The 19,681-nt window shown below is 44.2% G+C and overlaps 1 protein-coding gene across 3 annotated transcripts in view; it reads right to left on the bottom strand.

The window, feature by feature from the left end:
• The window catches only part of PFKP (phosphofructokinase, platelet), a 92,159-nt gene that overhangs the window by 9,490 nt on the left and 62,988 nt on the right, over positions 1-19,681 (bottom strand). Inside the window, exons 14-19 of one of the 3 annotated variants that reach the window (XM_066584561.1) lie at positions 17,220-17,290; positions 15,156-15,243; positions 12,660-12,812; positions 5,203-5,355; positions 2,270-2,434; positions 889-950 (exon numbers count right to left, since the gene is read on the bottom strand). In XM_066584561.1, the coding sequence (XP_066440658.1) occupies positions 889-950; positions 2,270-2,434; positions 5,203-5,355; positions 12,660-12,812; positions 15,156-15,243; positions 17,220-17,290 (692 nt within the window). The remainder of the gene's footprint in view (positions 1-888; positions 951-2,269; positions 2,435-5,202; positions 5,356-12,659; positions 12,813-15,155; positions 15,244-17,219; positions 17,291-19,681) is intronic. The other 2 variants (XM_066584560.1, XM_066584559.1) reach the window with 2 other exon arrangements.

The following is a 19,681-nucleotide window of genomic DNA, read 5'->3' as shown; positions in this document are numbered from 1 at the left end:
CTGTTCCTTAGCACGGATGGGCTATAACAGCAGTCAACGATTTCCTGTGAAAAACGAGACTCCAGTTGGACAAAAGGGTGCAAATTTGTATCACTGATCAGAAAAAAGGCAACGCCTGGTGAGATGAATCCAGATTTCTGCTGCCCCGTGCTGGTGGGAGTTCAGAATTTGGCACAAGCAGCATGAATCGATGACCCCTTCCTCTCAGGCTGGTGGAGTAATGGTGTGGGGAAGGATTTCATGGCACAGCCCTGGTGATACCTGTGAATGGACACCCTAACGAATTGCTGTGGTTCTGAAGGAGGTCCAACATGGTACTATATGGGGATCTCTAGTAAAGTGTGTGTAGTATAGAGGCAGAATGATTTATGAACACTGACACAATCACAGAGATTGTCAGAAAACAGAATACAGTCAGCTGACATGTAGCAAAGGTAATACTGGGAACGTAAATTCCCCTTAGCCCTATATTATCTCATCAGCTCCTGTCCATCCACAGCTATAGGGCCATATAAATGTCATGTCTGTATCTTACAGAATTTCCTTGTAAAATTAATGTTGAACGCGGAGAGTCAGAATGACTCATTTGTATCAGCAATTGCTATTCTGGCCACTGGGTGTCTCTCTAGTCGCAGTACTGTAGATGTGAATATCTCAATGACTAATAATGAGTAATGTCCGCAGGAAGACTCAAGCATCAGGGCTGCTATCCATAACTAATAACAGCTACGAGGGATCCGTTTACAGACTCCGATGACTTATAATGGGGCTCATAGGGTGCTGCAGACTACACCACTAATAAGACTGCAGGGGATAATACAAATCTAATCAGAGCTGTAGAAATGCATTCATTCTTGAGTCAATCATACAATCCATGTGAGTTCATACCTCAGGACGAGGCCTCTCTGGATGCTTGTCTTCATCTTCTCTGTTAAATGCTCCACATTTGCCTGTGTGAAATGATAAAATAATCGTTGTGTACAAGTACACCATCATATCAGCGGTAATTGGTCACCCCAGGAAGAATCAAAAGTAGCATTTGTTCCCATATGTTAATACCTAGTGGGGCTCCTTTGACCCTAATGACATCAGATATTCTATGTGGCATAGTTTCTACTAATGTCTGATACACTTCAGCTGGTATTTCCCTTCATTCATCCTACAAATTTCTGGCGAGTTCCTTCAAAGACGACGCATTGGCCCGTTACAGTGCTACAAGGAGCATTATCATTAGACACATGAGCAATGGAATCATGCTACACCAGATAGACGTACCTGCATGTGGAGGATGATGGGGACCGTCTTCTACCTGAGTTTGTTGTGCCAATAGTTAATTACGGCGGAGGTTCTGTTATGGTCTGGGGATGTGTTACGTGGCATGGTCTCAGTCCGTTGGTTGTAGTGACAAGAACCATGAACAGGGAGGTGTACCCTGACATTCTGGACCATAATGTGCTGCTGACAATGTAGCAATACTCTGGGAATGGTCGGCCAAACTTCCAACAAGATGACCCACCTTGTCAAAAATCCAACCCTGATTTACATTGGTTTGAAGATATGGATGTTCCACGATTGGACTGGTCTGAACAGAGTCCTGACCAGAACCCTACTGAACATCTTTGGCATGAACTGCAATGTCGGGTCAGGAAATATAAACAGCGTTCATCTTCTCTGAAAGAACTTGCCATAAGCTTGCAGAATGACTGGAGGGAAATACCAGCTGATATGTATCAGACATTAGTAGAAAGTATGCCACGGAGAGTATCCGATGTCATTGGAACCAAAGGAGCCCCACTAAGTATTGACATATGGAAATAAATACTACTTTTGATTTTTGTTCAGGTGGTCAATTACTTTTGGTAGGATAGTGTATTAACTGTTATTAAAAGGCAGCTTTCTTCCTTCCTGCAGTGCAAAATGCGTCAAACATATATCGTCGTAGGATGTTGATAATTTTTCTGCATCTTTAAATCTGTCTAGAGATGTGGAATCTCTTTGTACACCGCCCACCTACTGCGGTGAGATTACTCAGTGACTTTGAGACTTTTTAAAATGTCTTAATGGATAAATCTGACTAAAAGCCACTTAAACCCCGCCCTGTTTCCTGGCACTTCTGAAAAGTGGAATGAGCGCTGAACATCTGTTCGTTTTTGGCACAAATCAATAGTAAATTTGTCTAAATGTATTTGTACCAAAAAGAAGAAACAACTCGTGCCAAAATTCTGGCACAACACCAGTGATAAATGAGCCTCAATATACTGGTAATTACCTGGAGTTCACGAATGTCAAATTGCTCCTCGAAGATGTAGGCGGCATCAGCGCCAGCAGCGAGACCTCCCATGTTGGCCAGGTAGCCGCAGTATCCGCCCATTGTTTCAATGATGAAAACGCGCCTCTTCGTTCCGCTGGCAGATTGTTTGATGCGATCGCAAGTCTAACCAAAATGCACGGCACACAAATACATGATAATTTCACAAGGAACAACCAGTAAGATCACAGACTCGCAGTAATGCCCCAAAACTGTTCGTGTGCGCTCACATATGGCGGAATTTGGGGTGAATCGGCACCAAAAAGCCAAGTGAAGAATCACTCCCTTTGGTATGGCTTTTGCTGATGATTTTTCTACTGTGGGCAGAAAATTCATGATGTGTGAACGAACCGCTGGGCTAACATGCACACGAGCGGTTAAAACTCATCCGGGCTGAATTCACAAAAATCAGACAGCTTTTCATCCGGACAGTTGATCATCGTCCGCAAAAAAAGAAAAAACGGGCCCGATTCTTTTTTTTTCTGCTTTTCTGTACAGACTGCACACGAACAGCGTCCGTGCAATCTCCATTTTTTTGTGTCCCACTTTTTGTACAATCTCCATTTTTTTTTTGTGTTCCCATCAACTACAATATATTTTCCTGGCCTGCAAATCAGCCCATAATAATGCGTGCTGCGGCCATTTTCACACATGATCGTACGTCTGTGTTAAAACAAAAAAACTGATGTGTGATTTGGCGCACTGACTACTATGGGTCCGTATGCTGTCAGAGTCCAGTCAGCTGTAGACTTGGACCAAAAATACACCCATGTGAATTAGCCCTTACTGACTTAATGGGGGCAATGGCAGAACAGATTAAAACTTGGGTCTATTATTAAAAATAAGTGACCCCAAAACTGCTCAGGTGTGACTCTGCGGATCGATGGTTTTGCATATTTGTATATACTAATGATGTGTTGGTGAATGTTCATATAGCAGGTGCCAGCACTCCGTGAACCACTATGAAGCATCACCCGAGTGTCTGATGACATTGGCATGCAATTTAATCCAAAAGCACACCAACGGAAGTCTGAATGAAGGCTTCATTGTTGCACATGCTGAATGTCTCTGATATAATGTAGAGGAGGAGATGAAACCTTCTGCAAGACTGAAAATGTCTGAGTCATTGTCATAACATCCTGGCGCCCATCGCCTTCCTGCAATGCTCACATATCATGGTCTTTCATCACCTCTCCATCCATCCTGCATGTTTACCCATTGTTTCATATAGTGAATGCTGTGGCTGTACAGTATACAAGTGGGGTGGGGGTGGTGGTGGGTGCTGTACTGCTAATGATAGCACTTAATTATTGGTGACCCTCCCCACCGCAGTGTATAGAATTCAAGGCTCCAGACACAAAGCTTATGTATTTGTATACATTTGTGAATGTTAATAATAGTGCATTGGAAAAAGCCTGTTGTGTGGCACGATAATACATTCTGTTATTATGGCTGCAGACGATGTTCTAGTTGGCGTTTCTCTGACTGGAGGAACTAGTCCGGCTAAGGCTCTGTTCACATGTACGTCGGACGCTCCGTTTGAGCCTTCAGTGCAGATCCGTCCAAAAAATCCTGGTTGGAATAGTGTGGCATGCTGCGCTATTACATCCGGAAGAACGCTGGCCTGCATGGAAAGGTCATCAATAATTGATTGGCGGGGGATCTGCTGCTCAGGATCCCTGCCGATTAGCTGACTGAAGTGACAGTAGCGCTTGGATGAGAGCTGCTTCAGTCTGTAGCAGGCACAACGCCGTACATTGTAGAGCGGCTGCCTGGAATAGTAGCCCAAGCCCATTCACTTGAATGGAACTTTTCATGATGCCAATCACGTCAAAAATTACAAAGCTTCTCTAATATTCAACAAATATGCAAAACCAGAAGAATCTACAAGACGGAGGCTGTTTTACGCTCTTTACATATAATCGTATATCTTAGCTAATGAACCTGTAGAAAAGCATAAATTATATTGTGTTCATTCATAGTCAAGTCATTCCTGAGTCATCTACACTGAATGGCCACTTTATTAGAGCCCCCGGCCCCCTCACAATTGGAGCTTTTCTGTAAAAAAAATTACCCCGTGACCCCGGAGTGCGCCATAAAATTACATGACAAGTTTTCCATGGATCAGTTTCAGTGTGAATCCACATTAGATGGGAAAATCCAGTGATCTGAGTGATTCCAATGAGGCCGGGTCATCGGTGCTGGACTAGCCGGGGCCGGGATGTGGAGTTCTCGTGTAACAGTGTGGAATGGTATAAGGGAGGAAAACATCCAGGAAAAGGAGATGCTTTTGGAAACAACTCGTCACCGAAAGGGGTTGGAGGAGGATGTGAAGAATAATTTTTGACTAAAACGTGCTGCACAATGAAGAGCAGCTGAAAACAACGCTAGTACTCCAACTAAGATCTCTGAATGCACAACTCACAGTTCCTTAGTACGGATGGCCTATAACAGCAGACCACACATGCCAGCACCATTGTGTGTAAGAAACAAGCGCAAAGATTGGATCACTGAGCATCGAAAAATTGGCATCACTTGGCCAAATGAATCCAGATTTCTGTTGCTCCGTGCTGATGGGAGGACAGAATTTTGCACAAGCAGCATGAATCGATGACCCCTTCCTGTCAGCTCGTCAGAACATGCCAGCATCTCCATCTAACTTGCAGCAACTACAATAAGCTTTCTGTCCAAGGGGGCCGATATTCCGGTGGAACAATTTCAACACCTAGCGGAATCTATGCCTTGATGAATTGCTGCAGTTCTTAAGGCCAAAGGAGGTCCAACATGCTACTTAGATGGGGGTCTCTAATAAAGTAGCCATTTGGTGTAACTGAAATGCGTTCAGCCATGGTCACATGCACTTTAAAGTGATTGATAGAAGCAAGACATCTTACCTGCATAATGGCATTGAGGGCAGTGTCAGCGCCAAGACTTAAGTCAGTGCCAGGGACATTGTTGCTAATGGTGGCGGGCAATATGCACATGGGGATGCACAACTCTTCGTAAGCTCCCCGAGCCTCAGCTAGCTGGAGCATACTCTCAAAAGCCTGCGGTGGCAGCATGAATATGTGCTTAGCGGACGGTTATGTATGCGTGTTAGTGGCTCCTTCTCTGTGGTGGGAGGTTTGGCTTCCCAAAGGCATGGGAACACGGTAACCTCTTAGCTGATGTTTGGGAACTTCAATGTTGACTCTGTTACTGTTAATAGTTTGATGATGTTCAGCATTACTGCAGTGCCCAAGTTAATAAAAAAAAAATTAAGTGCACCGGGGTCGCATTGGCGCAATTAGGTTCTGAAATGAATTTAGAAGACTCCCCCACTCAGAGCAAAAGAAAGTTAAACTTATGAGAAGATCACGATGTTTTAAGCATAGAGATCAGCAGAAGAGAAGTTTTTAGACAGGAGGTAAGTCGTATTATAATGTGTTAATTGGTGGGCAGGAAGAGAGGTCAAGAGTAAAGGGTTAAAACTGTCTATTTCTAAAGACTGGAGGAGAAGGTATATGTTATTGGGCATACAATATAAGCAGGCACGATGACACTTGGCACTCAGCTTTTTCTCTAAAGCACGTCCCGCATTGTGACACAACAGTACAACACCGGCACAAATGTACTTTTTAGGTGTCTGCTTATGGTACCTGTTCAAAGCTGCACTCTATATACTATATCCTATTTAGCATGCAATAGGCAGGTTAGACAATGTACTCAATATCTTCTGCAGTTAGGCATTTAAGGAGGACCTTTGTGTCCTCTGATCAGCGGGGCTAGTTGCATAACTTTGCAGCCACGGCCCCACTTGACTCTTCTTTTTTCTGTACACCCTTCCATTCCACCCAACCTCTGCTGGATTTGGCTCTTGGAGCTCTGAATCTGTCAAGCGTGCCATCTCCTCTGTCACTGTCAGCAGATGAAGGAAACCTGCCGTCACCCATCAGCAGTGAGCGGAGTAGATCATCTACTTGACAGTTGGCCCCACTAATCAGAGGACAAGACATGTACTCTGGAGGGACCGTCTACTTCATACAATCCTTGCTAGAAAAGTTCTCTGAAAAGGACCTGCTCACAGCCTGTTCTGCTACGTGAACCCTCATGATCTGCTGTAATATGTAGGAAAACATAGCAGCAAGTCTTTAATTTCCCTGCAGCACCTCCACAGGAGAGGTAAAGTATTGCATGGTTCTCATTTAATGGCCTTGTCCATGTAATGTATGGACGTGCCAGATCTTTCAGAGAGGAACTCTTTTGCAGCCATTCTCTGCTCTGACTAATTGATGCAGGTTGTTGACTGCAAGATAAAACCCCTCCTAAGACATCATTTTCCTTAGTTTAAGAACCATATACGTGACGTTACATTGTCATAAGATATGCTAAAAGATAAGGAAGTAGCCAGGCAGTTAACAAGTATGGGTCAAGCCTAAAGTGTATGTATGTACAGTATATAATCCATACATAATAATAACATGGTATGACTTATGTATCGCTTTGCATGCTCCATACCCTCATGGATATAATACTTCATACAGGAGTCGAGACGTAGCATTGGATTTGGTCACTGTCCATCAGAAATCAAAACTGATTTAACCCTAACTGCTCGTTTGCCGTCTCCTACCTACTAGTGGAGGTACTGCCCTAAAATGGGCTCCTCTGCTCACCGAAGACTTGACCTGGAAGACCTTGATGTGATTTGGTTTAACATCCTGAAGTTCCAACAGGTTTCCCCTACAAAGTCCGACAGCAGACAACCTGGCCTGCGGCGCATACTAGGCAGATCACATCAGGGTCTTCCAGGTCAAATCTCCAGTGAACAAGGGAGCTCCTTTTGGAGTGGTATGTTTGCTAGTAGGTAGGAGACAGCAAACGGCCATTTAGGGTGGGATCAATTTTAATTCCAGATGCCTGATGACTCAATCCGTTGGTACATCTGGTCTTTTAGATGAAATATTATATTTAGGAGGGGGCAAACCATGCAAAGTGATATGCAAGCCATAACTTGTTTCCAAAGTTGATTTGACCATTCTGGATGGATTATTTTTGATCTGACCCTTACTTGATAGTTGACTGGCTACTTCCTTATCTTTCAGTGTATTTTAAGACAATGTAAGGTGACATGTATGGTTTTTAATCCTTCTTAAAAAAGAAAGTGATGTTTTAAAAGGGGTTTTACTTAATTGATGTAGGTATCAAACAACGAACCTCCCCATTATATTAAAGTGACCATCAACAAAATTGTATCCCAGGGCCAGAGGAGTTATATTAACGGCCGCTGCTCATCTATGCTGCTCTCTCTTCGACCTGCTGGTTTTGGGCCCCGTTTTCTGTCATTCAGTATGGCTGCTGCAATCTTCTGACTACTTAAAGGGGTTGTCCAGTTACAAAGTCATATTTTAAAATGACTACCAAATGACTGGAAACCATAAAAGAAAGAGTACTTACCCATCCTCAACCTCGGCAATCCAATGCTGCAGCCCTGCAAATCATCTCGTCTCTGTTGACAGTGGAAGTCAGGTGACTGCTGCCTGCCAATCAGAGGCCACGACATCACTGTTTATTCTCTTGGCATCAGCACTTACTTCCTGGGCACCGTGATGCCAAGAGTCCCGAATTGTGAAATTGGCCAGAGGAATTGCGGCAATGCAGCTTTGGCGTGCCGGGGCCAAGGATAGGTAAGTACTCTTTGGTGCTAAATGAGTGAACACAATAAAACAATTTTAAAATATGACTTTGTAACCGGACAACCCCTTTAATCTACACTTTGCACTGGTAGTTTTAGATTACTGATGTACTACTCTTAGAGATGAGCGAACGTGCTCGTTTAGAGCAATTACTGGATCGAGCATCGCTTTTTTCGAGTAACTGCCTAATCGGGCGAAAAGATTCGGGGGGCGTCGGAGGTGAGTGGGGGATAACGGGTGGGGGGTGGGGTTTAGAGAGCTCCCCCTGTTCTCCCCTGCTACCCCTCGCTCCACCTCGCCGCCCCCCGAATATTTTCGTCCGAGTAGGCAGTTACTCGAAAAAAGCGATGCTCAATCGAGTAATTGTCCTAAACGAGCATGTTCGCTCATCTCTAACTACTATACCTGCTCTCTACTCTTTACCACACAATCATGACATTTTAACTCTTTACTCATCTTTTAAGTGAAAAATGTCCTGTTTTCCATCTTGTTGGATGCTTTTACTGGCATAGTAATAAAGGTAAGCACATCTCTCATACAAATGAGTGACTTTGTTCATTAGGTGACCAGTTAGAATTGTGGTAATATAATTTGGGAAGCATGAGAAGGGCATGATGGAGCATTTGTTATACTTGTATGCTCCATATGCTGTATATTTATGTAGAAATGCCGGCTGCATTCATATATAAATATGTTATGGGTGGAACAGCGAAAGTAAGAGCAGAGGCGGCATTGCAAGAGATTTAACAATTAGTATTGATTGCTCACAAGTCTTTGATTACAGACTAAGAACGTCTAATAGTTACAAACAATCTACCTGGCAGCACGATGGACCCAAAGATGCTTTATTGATAGAATTGTATAGGATTTGTATACAGCAACTGCAGGTGGACTTGTTATATTTGTGTATACCAGCTTAGATTTACCGGTACCAAAGAACTACAACTATCAGAGTGTCCTGCATGCTGGAGGTAGCAAGCAGCTCCGACAACTAAAGTGCTATGTTCCTCAACTGTCTTGGCATGAACTTTTTGGAAAAAAGTCTAAATCTACTCTTTAAAAGTGTTGTCTGATGAACACAAGTTATTCCCTAGCCATAAGGTAGGGGAGGGGCAACTTGGTGATTGGTGGGGGTACAGCAGTTGTACCTCACGATCTGAAGAACAGGGTCCAGCGTATTAAGGAATGACGGATCAGCATTTTTTTTTGAACAGAGAAGACTATGAGGATACGCCATAAAAAAAGGCCAGACCTGGAGTATACGGCGATGTTCAAAAAAAGCATTGGCCTCAAAAACACCAAAAGTTAGTGGATCTTTTGAGTGTCATGTTTTTCTATCAACCTACAGCAAACATCTGGATGTGGCATTTTGCAGCAAAAAAAAAAAAATCAGACTGCAAAAAAATGCAACATTTTTCAAAAAAGTAGACTGTGGGGGGGGATTCACTACTGAAAGTGCCCTGGCAGCCTTTGCCAAACCCCAGCCAAAAAGGTGCAACTTTAGAGGAAAGAGGGAACGGCCAAAGTGTGACCTCGTGCACCAAAAATTCACCAAACTTTTTGTCCCAAAAACTGGCGTAAGTCGAATGATGCTTTTGAAGAGACCGATTATTGGGCCCGAGCGCTCCTCTAAACACTCCTTTGAAATGCATTCAGTTCATGTAAAGGGACCAACAATCAGCTGCCGAACAAGCAAACGCCCATTCATCTGCTGACCGGCTCTTGCGAACAGGGAGATGTACAGCCGGCCCACGGGGACAAATGATCATACTAGCAATTATTCGTCCCGATAAGCGGATTGGTCTGTGTAAACGAAAATTAAACGAGCGCCGATCAACATGCGTGTCAATTGGCGCATGTTACATTGGGCACAGAATTCAGGCTGTGTAAACGGACCATCAATCTCCACTGCCTTTTATAGACAAGTTTAGTAGATCTGCCCCTTTATGCAAAACCAGCTATATACAAGGTGGACAAAAAAACTCAAATGAGGCTCCCGGGCCACAGATAACACCCAACAATAGGCTTGTTGGGTCCTTGGACTGTTCTACTTAGTAGGAATAGGAATGACATTTCTAGAGGTTGGGGGTGGTGTTATTGTCCAGCTCAGGTTGCTTCATTGAGGAAACTCTGACTTCATACTGGGTAAAGATAATGGTGGATCCTGGAGAAGTCATAAGTGGAAGAACAGATCTGGTCCTTGCTATTTACCGTCAGGAAAGCCGCTCCCTAACATCACAGCATATTTTTTCCCCCAAGAGGACTTTTTGGCTTTTAAGGCAACAGGTTTTACAGGATCACTTTAATGAAATGCCATTAAGCAGCTTTCATTGGCTTCACTAATTGCAAGCTGTAGCAAATGCCGGAAAACACTATGTAATAGCTTGCAGTCTGGATGTGTACAATGCTGACACTACAAGCCACGTGCAGCCATGAGCTGAGAATGAGCAGCGAGGAAGAGTGGATTAAATAAAGTGCAAAGAGCGCTATGCAGGAACATGCGGCATGCCATACTCACCTTCATCTGTGGGTACTGGTGGACTTATTTATCAGAGTGCACGGAACTAAGTTTTCAAATTAAGACACTATTTTAGGGAATCAGCTGTATGAATTATAGAAAATGGGCCGACTCCTTATACTGAATGGAGGCAGCCATATTGTAGGGCGAGGTCTTAGAGCGCATATAGAAAAGGTCAAAACGCAGCTCAGCCAATAAGGCCAATCTGAGAAAAAACAGTCTTCCATAGTCTGGGATGGATGCACCGGGATTGCTTGTGAGACAATAAGCCAAATTCTGGAGTCCAAATATCTAGAAGAAATCCAACACCGGAAAGTCTAAAACTTCAAGACTTTATTGTTTCAACAATAAGAACTTGTGGGCAGGTAAGCACCTACATGTTTCAAGCATACGTGCCGTGCATAAGACCTTGTATGCTCAAAACACGTAGGATGCTTGTCTTACCACAACTTCATATTAATAAAACAATAAAGGCTTGAAGTTTTAAACCTGGTGGTGAATTTCTCCTACACATTTGGACTTAAGATCCTACAGTCTTCACTATAAATCTGCCTGCTGCATAGTCTATCTCTACTTATGAAGCACAACAGCTCTGCTACCCAAAGGGTAAAGCTGACGGTGGGAGATACTGCAGGGGGCAGTAGGGTGGGCAATTTTTCTGGAACTAATTCTGCAATGAAATGGTTTATGTTCGACATCCTGGAAATGGGATCAGGACAGAACCCCTGCCATTGTACAAATCTGCTGAATTGGAGACCAACAGGGTCCCATTTGTTTCTGGCACAGAATGCTGGAAATGACCAGAAACCTGCCAAAATGATCTTTATGCATCGAAACCGCATACACTGATGCAAAACTGCTGGCAGTGTTAGGCAGTGTCAGGGGAGAGGGGTGTAAATGCAACATTCAATGTTTACAGAGTCCTGAGGAGTCAGACAACAATTGTTGATGCTGCTATGGCAAGTGCTGTGCAGGTGGCCCTTCTTGCTCAAGGGCTCTCATCTCTTTCCAATGACCTGCTCTACAGCTCTGACAACTGTACCGTCCAACCAGGTGAATCGGGAGCAGCTCAATGAACAGACAGGAGAGCAACATCATCCCTAGACCACATGACGCACTGCATGGCAGATGCCCATTGTTATTTTTCGCTGGGAACCAATGGAGTAAGATCTTCCTTCAGTCCTGGTGCTGATAGGCTGGTTGGCCTGTCTTTCAGCCCAGTCAGCCTATCAGTTTCTCAGTAAGGATGCTGGTTATACCTCCTGTGTTCTGGCTAGTGAGCTGTGGTTCTGTGTATAGTGGACCTGTGCTCAGGGGTTCTGTTCTAAGTAGTTCACTTAGCTTCCAGTCCTCCCGTAACTGAGTCACTTGGTCATCTCTGACCAGTTCCCAGCTTCTCCCCACAGTGAGATCGCCCTTTTCGGACCAGAGGCTCTGTTTGAGCGGTTGGTCAGGTTCTGACTGTTCAGATACCCTTGTCGTCATAATCACAGTTCCGGTCACCTACAATTGACCATAGATATCCTGGTTACTCAACCTCCAGTTCTACCTTGTGCTTAGTTACAGTTACACCAACTAGTCAATGGCAATCCACCTTCAGAGCACTTGCGGCAGCAGCATCAACGTTCCTGACTACTGTGGATCATAAAAGCATCAGCAGAGGTACGTTTACACCCCTTTCTCCTGCCCCTGCTAGCACCGTTGGCAGTTTTCCATCAATAAAACTGCTGACAAACTCTCTTTTTAAGGGTGCCATCACACACGGTGGAATATTCCACCATGTGCAATAATCTGTACCAAAATCCACATGCAGATTTTGACGCACATTTCCAAATAGCTAGATTTCGCAGAAAAATCGGCAAAATCCATATTTTAGATAAGTGGATTTTGGTGCGGCTTTCCGTGGAGGAATATTTTGCCATGTGTGAAAGCACCCTAAAAATGTCACTACAATGACTGCTCCAATGTAAATGTAGAAGGAGATTGTGCCCATCTATTCCCTCCATACGAAACTAACGTCTGCCCCATCTGTAGCAGATATTAATAGGAACACGAATGAATCAATCCGGATGATTTGCTCTGATAAATAAGACCACGGTCATGAAATGATATTGATGCGTGGGTTAGGTAAGTGCTCTCAAAAGCGTCTCATTAAACTTACATCTGTTATAGTGTTCAGAGCAGTATCTGCGCCAATGCTGAAATCTGAACCCGGCACATTGTTGGAGACCGTAGCGGGAACCATAACCATTGGGATACAGAATTCATCATATTTCCCTCGGGCAACGGTCAGTTCCATCAGTCCCAAGTAAGCCTGGGCGGAACAGGCACAGAGTAGGGAGAAAAAAGAAGACACAATCGTTGTAGAGGGGGAAAAAAAGGGACCTTGGGGGACCATAGGGAGAAGCCATTTCCACCACAGCACACAGATACTTGGGAAGGAACCACTACACATAAAATAGAACACATAATGCTAAACATAAAAGGATGCAATCAGACATAATTATACGCAGCACATATAACAACAGTATAAGGCCTCTTTCACACGAGCCATGCACTTTTTGGCCGGCAGCATCGCGTCCAAAAAATGCATGAGCGAGAAAAGGCCGCGACCAAGTCGTGACTAAATCTTGCGTTTCTTTGCCCATTAACACGGCCCGCTGCGGCATATAGACACCGCAGCCCGGGAATTCCTTCGGCCGGCATAAATACTTCTACAGGCTCAATAGAAACAGCTGACATGGTTTAGCAGCGCTAGCCGCTGCTAAACCCCCTTCCATTTGCCGGCAGCTTTCACAGAAGCCTATGGGAGCTGCCGGCTGATTGCGGCCGAAAGATAGGGCAAGACCTATCTTTTCTGGCCGCACTGTCCTATTATCGCGGCCGTGATGTTTTGATGTGGCTGAAAAGTGGCCATCAATGCTTCAGATGGTCGCGATTTTTCAGCGCGGCTAATTTAAACGTTCGTGTGAAAGAGGCCCAACATGGATAAAAATGCACAAGATTTACTTGCTAAAAACAAATAAAATACATTAATATATACACAGACCATTTTATGAAATGTAGATTTACCTTCAGAGGATTTACTCTAATATAGAAGGTAAATTGCTGTTTCTATAACTCCCATACACTTGGATGGAGAGAGCTGCAGCTAAGCGGGGCCAAATCTCTGTTAAATCTCTGCTTGATGGGGGCTAACAGCATCATCAGGGTGTAAGTTAGGCCGGCTTCACTTCTGTGTTGGATCCTCCGGTCAGAGGTTCCATTACAAATCCGGCTTAAAGTGCTGGGAGAATAAGTGCTGCGCGGTACTTTTCTTCCCTCAGAAAGTGAACGGACCCGATTATAGTCAATGGGATAAATCCGACCCGGTTCGGTTCCGTCTCTGGATTCCCATTTCCTGCTTCTGGACGGAGCGGGAACCCTGAGGACAGATGTGGAACCACCCTTACATACGAAAGGTTGGTCTAAGTAACTATGACCAAAGGAACCAACCAGTCTGATAAATGAGATCTGGAATCTGATTGATTGCTGGTCACTACAGATAAATCCTCCTATCTTCTCTTGCATGAGTTCTGGTAACTCTCCACCAAAGCCAGCTGACAGGAAGACGGTGAGGAGATTTAAAGGGGTATGCCGAAAAGTAACTTTTAGCACCTTTCTACAGACTAGGTGATAAGTCCCGCCCCCCTCAGGAGACTGAACGGAGCAGGGGTCGTGCTCTTTATGCCATTCCCTAATATTTTAGTGTAGACTCATCAAGGCAAACATAGAGTACTCCACTGGATTTGCCAAAAGAGAGAGTTATTCCCTATCCAAAGGATAGAGGATTACTTTCCGATCGGATGGCAGTTCAACCGCTGAGACCTCCAGCGACCCTGAAAATGGGGGTGTTGAAGGACGCTACATGAATGGAGCGATGCTTTCATATGCGCTGCCACTCCATTCATCTCAATAAGAGCATTGAAGATTGTCGAGTTGAAGCGCTGAGTAGTCTGTGGCACTCCCATTGAAATAAATGGAGCAGTGCCGCACATGTGCGGGAACCTTTGACATCCGTATTCTTGGGATCAGTGGGGTCCCAGCAGTCAGACCCCCACTTATCAGAAATGTATTCTTGTCCCTGTGGATTGGGAATAAGTTTCTATCTTGGCACAACTTCTTAAAGGGAATTTGTAACCAACTATAAGCAGTATACACTAAGTTATGGTGCTTGTTAGTTTAGGTGATGCGGAGTCCGGGGAGCCTCTTTTCATACTCACCCAGGCCCTTGCGCCCCCCTGGCACAGTCTGCGCACGCACAGCAAGCGTGATTCTTTTCAAAAGGCTGTGTGCGCATTTCCATATAGATTGAATGGAGATGCATGTGCACAGTCTTCTGAAAAAGTCAAGCTGCTCTGTGTAGCAGACTTCGCCTGGGCATACTGCAAGAACAAGGACCGAGTGAGTGTGAGAAGAGGCTCCCCGGGCTCCACGTCACCTAAACTACAAGCACCGTAACTTAGTTTCTGGTGCTTAAAGTTGTTGACAGGTTCCCTTAAGCTGAAAAGGAAATTAAATCCTATTATTAGCCCTATAGCTCAAAAAGTATGAAAACCAATAGAATAGACTATGATGGAGAAATGAAGGAATGGTTGACAGGTGGGCAAACATGTACCTCGAAGCCTCCGATTACGAGCAGAGCGTGGATGCTATTAGCACGGATCTGTTCAGCAATATCACCGAAATATTTTGCAGGCAAAGTTCTGAAATGTGAAAAGAAAAAAAAAGCTGAATTACTGTATGGATACGCACACACGGCGGATTTTGGGGTGGAATCCGCATACATAGCGCGTCCCATTCAGTTGAATAGGAAATCTGACGCAGGTGTTTTTTGTCGCAAATTTCAAATTAGTGTCAAGAAAAAAAAAAAGAAATGACACGTTTCTTCTTAATGCGAATCCAGGTTGCTGGAAATTCCACAAGGGGAATCTTGTTTAGTAACAATGGTGAAATCCACAAGTGGATCCACAGCATACAGAGGGTCAGAATTAGATTTCTGTAGCGGTTGTAAAGGTGGAATTTAGAGATGAGCGAGCGTACTCGGTTCGGGTGTTTTTGCACTCGAGCACCGCTTTTTCCGAGTAACTGACTATTCGGACAAAAAGATTCGGGGGGCGGCGTGGTGGAGTGGGGGATAGCAGTGGGGAACAGGGGGGAAGCTCTCTCTCTCTACCCCACCCCCATTCCCCTCTGCAACCCCCCGCTCACCCCCGGCGCCCCCCGAATCTTTTTGTCCGACTAGTCAGTTACTCGGAAAAAGCGGTGCTCGAGTGCAAAAACACCCGAACCGAGTACGCTCGCTCATCTCTAGTGGAATTTGTTCGGAAAAATCGCACATGAACATACCCTTCTACTGCACTATTTGTCAAGTCTCCCATCTGTGCAACTAAGGCCGCATGCACATGGCTGGATCGGATTCCGGCTACGAGATCTCGTAGCGAAAACCGACCTGTGTTACGCAATGACCGCATACCTGTCTCAAATGCACTGCAATGGAAGCCGTTCGTGCAAGTCTCGCACAAAAATAGAGCATGCTGCGATTCTTCCTCCGTGAGTGGAAATCGCAAGTGATTTCCGCTTGTGTGCGTCGAAGAATCATTTTACACTGCATGCTATTACCGCAGCAAAAGTCCGTCCGTGTGCATTGGCCTAAAGCAAAGGTTTTTACTATTATTCTTATTATTATTATTATTAACCCTTTTCAAAATTATTGTTATATACTGTACATGCGACGTAACGATCATACGTTCAAGTCCCCTAGTGGGGCCAAAAAGGAAGTAAAAATAAATACTTAATGCAACTTAATTAAACTTATTTTAATTCATAAAAAAAAAAGTAAGGGTGCGTTCACAAATCGTGGATTTTGGTAAGTATTCACATAAAAAATGCACAGCATATTCTGAGCTGTGGATTTGGGCATAGACCCACCCTCCATCAATTGGTGCAGAATTTGATGTGAATTCTGGAGTATAGATTTTCTGCTGCAGAAACTCTGCACCAAGTGTGGTGCATGTGAACGCACCCTAAAAGTAAAATAAAAAACTTTTCCCGGTACAGGCATAAAAAAATGCATGCGATAAAAAAAAATATTAGCATAATTTAAGTATCATCCCAACAGTAAAAGATCTGTAAAGGTCCGATCTATTAAAGTATTGAATTGTTTCTTCCACACAGTGAACGCCTTCAGAGAAAAAAAAATACACACCATTCCAACCGGTCAACCTGTCTTCCAAAAAACATCTTATAAAAAGTGATCAAAAAGTGGAACAGTACCGATAGAAACCACACAGGTTTGGGAGTTTACGGGACATCACAGATCGATCACTGAACTCTGTCATTGGAAGTAGCAGCCTGTGATGTCTTATACACTGCAGCCTGTGAACAAACACTGGGCACGGAGGACCGAGCAGCGGCGCGGGAGATGCAGGCAGTCGGGAGGGGTGAGAATAAGCTGATTTGTTGTTTTAACCTATGGAAAGCCTGTTTACACTACAAATTTATAACTCTGACAACACCCTTTAAATTGTGCCATTAAAACCACAACCCATTCTTCAAAAAGCAGACCCTTGTACGGCTATGCTGATGGGAAAAAAAGGTATGGCTCTTGGAGGCGGGACAAAAAAGAATGAAAAACTGAAAAATGTGAACAAATGATGAAAATATTCATAGTGACAATTACCTTTTGGTTCCTAGTAGAGATCCCCCTTGGCCGGTCCAGCCGCCAACATCTCCCCATTTTATCTCTTGAATCTAAAAATAAGACACACATATATACATAATCCTGTGAATAAAAACAATTCTTGACACTGCATTTCATGTGGGATGCGGGTGACACAATGTATTAAAGGGGGTTTCCAGAACTATCTTTAGATGAGATGAAGGGATCAGCAAGCACCATTGCCCCTTTATCCTCCCATTTAGGGGAGTCCAGGGGGCTGGAAATGGAGGTTATCAATAGATATTCCCAGAAAACCTCCCTGAAGTGGTTATCCAGACCCCCAAAAATTGTTTAACCCCTTAGTGACGGAGCTTTTTTGCTTTTTTCCATTTTTGTTTTTTCCTACTCCCTTTTAAAAATTCGTAGCTCCTTTATTTATCCATCGACGTCGCTGTATGAGGGCTTGTTTTTTGCGGGACGGGTTGTATTTTTCAATGGCACTATTTATTGTACCATATAATGTACTGAAAAACTTTTTAAAAATTCTTAGCGGAGAGAAATGGACAAAAAAACGACATTCCACCATCTTTCGGTGCGTCCTGTTTCTACGACGCACAAACTGCAACAAAAACGACCTGATATTTTTATTCTATGGGTCAGTACGATTACTACGATACCAAACTTATATAGTATTTTTTTTGCTGTAGTACTTATATATTTTTTTTAAAGATATTTAATTTTTTTTCAATTATTTTCTGCGGTCATTTTGTGCGTGCAATAACTTTTTTATTTTTCCGTCGATGTAGTTGTGCAAGGGCTCATTTTTTGCGGGATGTCCTGAAGTTTCCGATAGTATCAATTTGGAATACATACAACTTTTTGATTGCTTTTTATTGCATTTTTTCTGGAAGACAGGGTAACTAAAAAACTGTATTTCTGGCATTCTTTATTTTTTTTTCGGACGACGTTCACCGTGCAGAAAAAATAATGCACAACTTTGATAGATCGGACTTTTACGGACGCGGCGATACCAAATACATATTTTTATTTTAGGATTTAGATTTTCTAGTAATTGATATGGCAAAAGGGGGGTGATTTAAACTTTTATAACTTTTTTTTTTTTTTTACAATTTAAAAAACTTTATTGATCTTTTTTTTAACTTTACTTTGAAGTCCCCCTGGGGGACTTTAACATGTGATGCTTTGATCGCTCCTGCAGTATGACGTAATGCTATAGCATTACGCCATACTGCTTTTTTACAGGCAGTCTATCAAGCCACCCTGTGTGGATAGCTTGATAGGCAGTCTGCTAAGGCAGCCCTGGGGCCATTCATTAGGCCCCCGGCTGCCATGACACCTGCACGGATCCCCCGATCTCACCGCGGGGGGGCCGTGCGGGACCCCTAAACAGCGTTCGGGGGATTTAAATGCCGCTGTCAGAATTGACAGCGGCATTTAAAGGGTTAATAGCCGCAATCGGCCGAACGGCCGAGCGCGGCTATTGCCCGCGGGTGTCAGCTGTAATAAACAGCTGACGCCCACGCTGTATGGAGGGAGATAGCGGCGCTACCGCCCTACATACACGTCCTGCAGCTGCAGGACGTAAAAACACTATAGCGTGGTCACTAAGGGGTTAAACTTGGTCGGGTGGTGGAAAAGCATGAAAGTTGTCATAACAACCTCAACTGATCCCTCACAACTCGGGTTCCATGGTGCTCTCCACATCCTGCTTCAGCAGAGAGGACATCCCAACAACAGGACATGTGACCGCTGCAGCTAATCACCGCCTGGAGTGAGACAGCGATTGGCTGCAGCAGTCACATATCCTCAGCATCAGTGATGCCATTCGTGCAGCAGGAAGCAGAGGGGGACTGGGCAGCAGCAGACCGGGGATCGGGTGAGGTGGGTATGGCTTCTTATACATGTTCCCATCATACTGATCAAATTTCAAAATATTTTAGGGGGGCTGAATAACCCTTTTAAGGCGGTCATATCATTTATACAGCTGAAGACTGAATGTTAGTTCAGTTGACCGCTTCTCCAGGCTCCACATAAGCATGTATACGTGGCCTAATATCACCTTCCAACTTTTGAAGAAAAGGGAAGAGGGATGACTTTTAGCGGTGCACATACTGCAGTGAATTTCTTTACATTAGACCATTCCTCTTTTTACACTAAGCCACGCTCTTTGTGTCTCCTCACAATAATAGTGCTCCTCAGTGACCCCTCGGAGTATTAGTGTCCCAGTGACCACACACAATGATAGTGGTCCTCAGTCAACCTCTTCACAGTGATAGTGGCCCTCAGGGATGCTTTCACAGTAACAGTGCCCCTCTGTTACTGCCTCCTCTGTGACCCCCACCATGACCCCTTTTAGTTATATTGCCCTGCTGTCACCCCATTTAGCCGCAGTGCCCCCTGTGGCCCTTCTTCATTATAGTACCCCCTGTGGGCCCACTTGGTTATATTGCCCTCTGTGGCCC

This window comes from Eleutherodactylus coqui, chromosome 12 (assembly GCF_035609145.1).
Source record: "Eleutherodactylus coqui strain aEleCoq1 chromosome 12, aEleCoq1.hap1, whole genome shotgun sequence".
Classification (NCBI taxonomy): Eukaryota; Metazoa; Chordata; class Amphibia; order Anura; family Eleutherodactylidae; genus Eleutherodactylus; species Eleutherodactylus coqui.
The sequence above is the reverse complement of the archived record's forward strand: the minus strand, read 5'-3'. Positions and strand labels throughout refer to the sequence as shown.